Source organism: Leucopleurus acutus (assembly GCF_964270905.1).
Source record: "Leucopleurus acutus genome assembly, chromosome: 4".
NCBI classification, from domain to species: Eukaryota; Metazoa; Chordata; class Mammalia; order Artiodactyla; family Delphinidae; genus Leucopleurus; species Leucopleurus acutus.
This window is the reverse complement of record NC_139146.1, coordinates 393,150-396,211: the sequence shown is the minus strand read 5'-3', so window position 1 is coordinate 396,211 and position 3,062 is coordinate 393,150. Positions and strand designations below refer to the sequence as shown.

Genomic DNA, 3,062 nt, shown 5'->3' with positions numbered 1-3,062 from the left:
AATCCGTTCCGAGGCCTGCGGCACCGCGCACGCGCACCGCCCCTCCCCCAGCCGGCACCCCGCCCTGCGCATGCACGGCCGCTGGCGCGGCGGAAGTGAGGCGCCGGCGCTCTTCCGGGCGGCGACGCGCTCCCGCCCCTGCGTCGCGGCGTCGGGCGGAAGCTGGTGCGGTTCGCGGCCGGCGGTTGCCGAGTGGACCCGGACGCGACTGGACGCCGAGCCCTCTGTCCGGCGCCCGCCGCGGGCCGCCACCATGTCGCTGCTGCAGTCTGCGCTCGACTTCCTGGCCGGCCCGGGCTCCCTGGGTGGTGCTGCCGGCCGCGACCAGACTGATTTCGTGGGGCAGACGGTGGAGATGGGCGAGCTGCGGCTGCGGGTGCGGCGGGTCCTGGCCGAAGGTGAAGCCGGGGCCGGTGGCATGGGCCCGGCCGGGGGAGGGTCAGGGCCGGGGGAGAATGGCCGCGGCGGGGAGGGTCACGGCCGGCCGGGAGGCCACTGCTGAGGGTGAGGCCGGCCTAGGGTTGGGCACTTCCTTGTCGGAGGCTTGGGGTCAGGCCGGGGCAAGGTAGTCTTGGCGGCAGGTGTGGGCTGACCCGCGGCCGGAGCGGAGTCTTGGCGGCGGGAAGGAATGGTGGGCAGGCGGGGCCTGGAGCGAGTGGCCACAGTAGAGGCGGAGCGAGGGGGCCCCGCACGGCTGAAGGCTGGAGTCCGGAGGCGGACGGTGCGGCGGCGTGGGTCTAAGTCGTGGTCCTTCCCTCGCATGGAGGGCGGTAGTGGGGCAGTGGACGTAGGGCTGGCCCTCCTCGGGTGACAGGAACTCCGGCGTGGGTGACCGCAATCCTACCCTGCTTGGGTGTTGGGACAGACAGCAGCGCAGTGTCCGGTAGCCGGGCTTCCTCTCTTACCACCTGAGCGTCCCGCTCCCCGACCTCTGTGTGAGATCCCACGGAAGTTACTGCAAGCTGAGCCAACAGGTGTGATCGGAACAGAACCTTGCGGGGTGGGCTGGTCCATCTTTAGTCGGCTGTGTTTCCGCGTGCTCTCTCTAGCTTCCTGAACGTCCTCTCCCTTCTTCACCCAGAATTTATCACCAGTGTTGGCGCAGTCCTAGTTCCTCATCTGGGTTTTTCTGTTCTGTCTGGCATGGCAGATTTCCCTGGCCCTGGTGCTCACCAGCTAAACACAGTTGGCTTTGGGGCCGGTGCTGAAGCAGAACTGTATCCCCTGCGTTAGCACTCTTGCTTCTACTTGTGCTGCATTTGAGGTGGGAAACTGGCTGACTGTTCTGGTGCCCTCATTCCTAAAGGCCTGAGGTGATGTTCTGGCCTTAGCATCAGAACACACTTTTTCTCCACTGTCAGAAACGAAGAGATTTTGGGTGTGATTTAGTGAGAAAACATCAGGCTCTTCTTTCAGAGGTAGGGGCCAGTATCTCTAGTAATGAGAGTTCTCCCAGATCAATTCACTTATTCTGAAAATACCAGGCAAGTATTTTGATTCTTTTAAGAAATTCACAGTGGACGGTACATGGTTTCTGCCTTGTGGAAGTTCAAGTAAGACACAGGCTTTGATGACCAAAGGACAGCGCAGTGCAGGGGATCCTCTGGGTGGATAGACAGTGGGCGCAGCTGAGGTGGGAGGGTAAGGATGCACCCCTGCTGGGTGCAGTGGCAGGGCCAGGGGGAGGAGGGGTGGGATGGGAGGTGGGTCACGGAGAGAAGGAAGCTCTTGCCTGTGGCTTAGCACCCAGCATGAAGAACAAGGATAGGGGAGCAGCCACTGTGGCTGTGCAGAGCACCTGTTCCCTTTGCTCTCTGGGCATGTCAGGAGCTGAAAGTCACCACTGCGATTAGCAACTGTAGATTTCCTCCCCTTAAACTGAACTGGCAGCTCCAGCTTTCTGAACTGGAATGGTAAGAAACCTGTATGAAGTCGTTCACATAAAATAGCAACCTTAGAACATAAGCTGTGGGAAATCACGCTGCCTTGCATAAATATGGGGAAGGTCCCGAACCCAAAACCCTTGGGTACCTATGTTGACAATTCCAGAATTCTTCAGGTTTTAGAAAGATAGTGTGTATCCTGTATGTCCTGGGACACTGCCGCGGGAGTTGGGAAAGTGTCACATAATCAAGTGTGTTACTATATCTGTAATTAAATAAGTAAGCATCCTCACTGTGGGATAATTAAGTCTTCAAATAGCCTCACATCATTTCATGTCAGGTGTTGCCCCAGGTGAGTTTATAATAGATCAGATTTTGCTATCAAATGATTTAGGGAAAAAACATTGGTTTTCATAGCTTTTTGGAATTTGCACTTGTCTGAAATGGGTTATTGGGCAGAACGGTGGGTCGGGTGATCCAGATAGCTTTCTAACCTTTTCAAAATTTGTTCTAAATTTTCACTTTCTTAAAGCAAATGACTGGGAGTTCCCACAACGTCAGAGATGCCTAGTCCAAGTGGGCTTCAGGATACGTCCTGCGTGTCTTCTTGTTTCGGATTCTGCATGCTCATGCTTCCTTCTGCCAGAAAGGATAACGGGGATGTATCGCTACTGCTTAGGAGCATTTGGTCCCTCGGGCAGCCCAGCTCTGTAGGGCTGCTTTGCTCTGTGGACTCACTCCCGTGAGATGGGCTCTTCTCTGCCGGGGAGGGTTCCGAGGGGACGTTTCCTCTTCGGACACTGCAGAGCACAGATAGCCAGGATCTTTGCAGCAGGGGCTTAGGCTCGGTGGCCGGTTGTGGCCATCGGGACGAGGTGGCCCACGTCTTGTGCCTGAGTGATCGCCCTCTCAGCTGGCCCACCCGACCCTTCACTGGCACATTGACAGCTTTAAGGTCAGCCTTTAACCGTGGTGATAGCACCCAGCATAAAGCGGTAATAATCACCATAGCAGGACTTATGGGGTCCTGGCTACTTGGGGGGCACAGTCCCTGGTGCTTCATGTGGAGTGTGATCATGGTGGTGCTGAGGTCGGGGCCGTCGGGAGCTTGCCAGTGCCCCCGGGGGGTGATGGTGGAGTCGGGCGGCAGCTCAGGGGAGGCTCTGGTCCCAGGAAAAG

The 3,062-nt window shown here is 57.9% G+C and overlaps 1 protein-coding gene across 1 annotated transcript in view; it reads left to right on the top strand.

The window, feature by feature from the left end:
• Positions 1-204: 204 nt before the first annotated feature.
• The window catches only part of GAK (cyclin G associated kinase), a 49,551-nt gene continuing 46,693 nt past the window's right edge, over positions 205-3,062 (top strand). Inside the window, exon 1 of the mRNA XM_082838320.1 lies at positions 205-398. Coding sequence (XP_082694446.1) covers positions 254-398 — 145 coding nt within the window. The 5' untranslated portion in view covers positions 205-253. The remainder of the gene's footprint in view (positions 399-3,062) is intronic.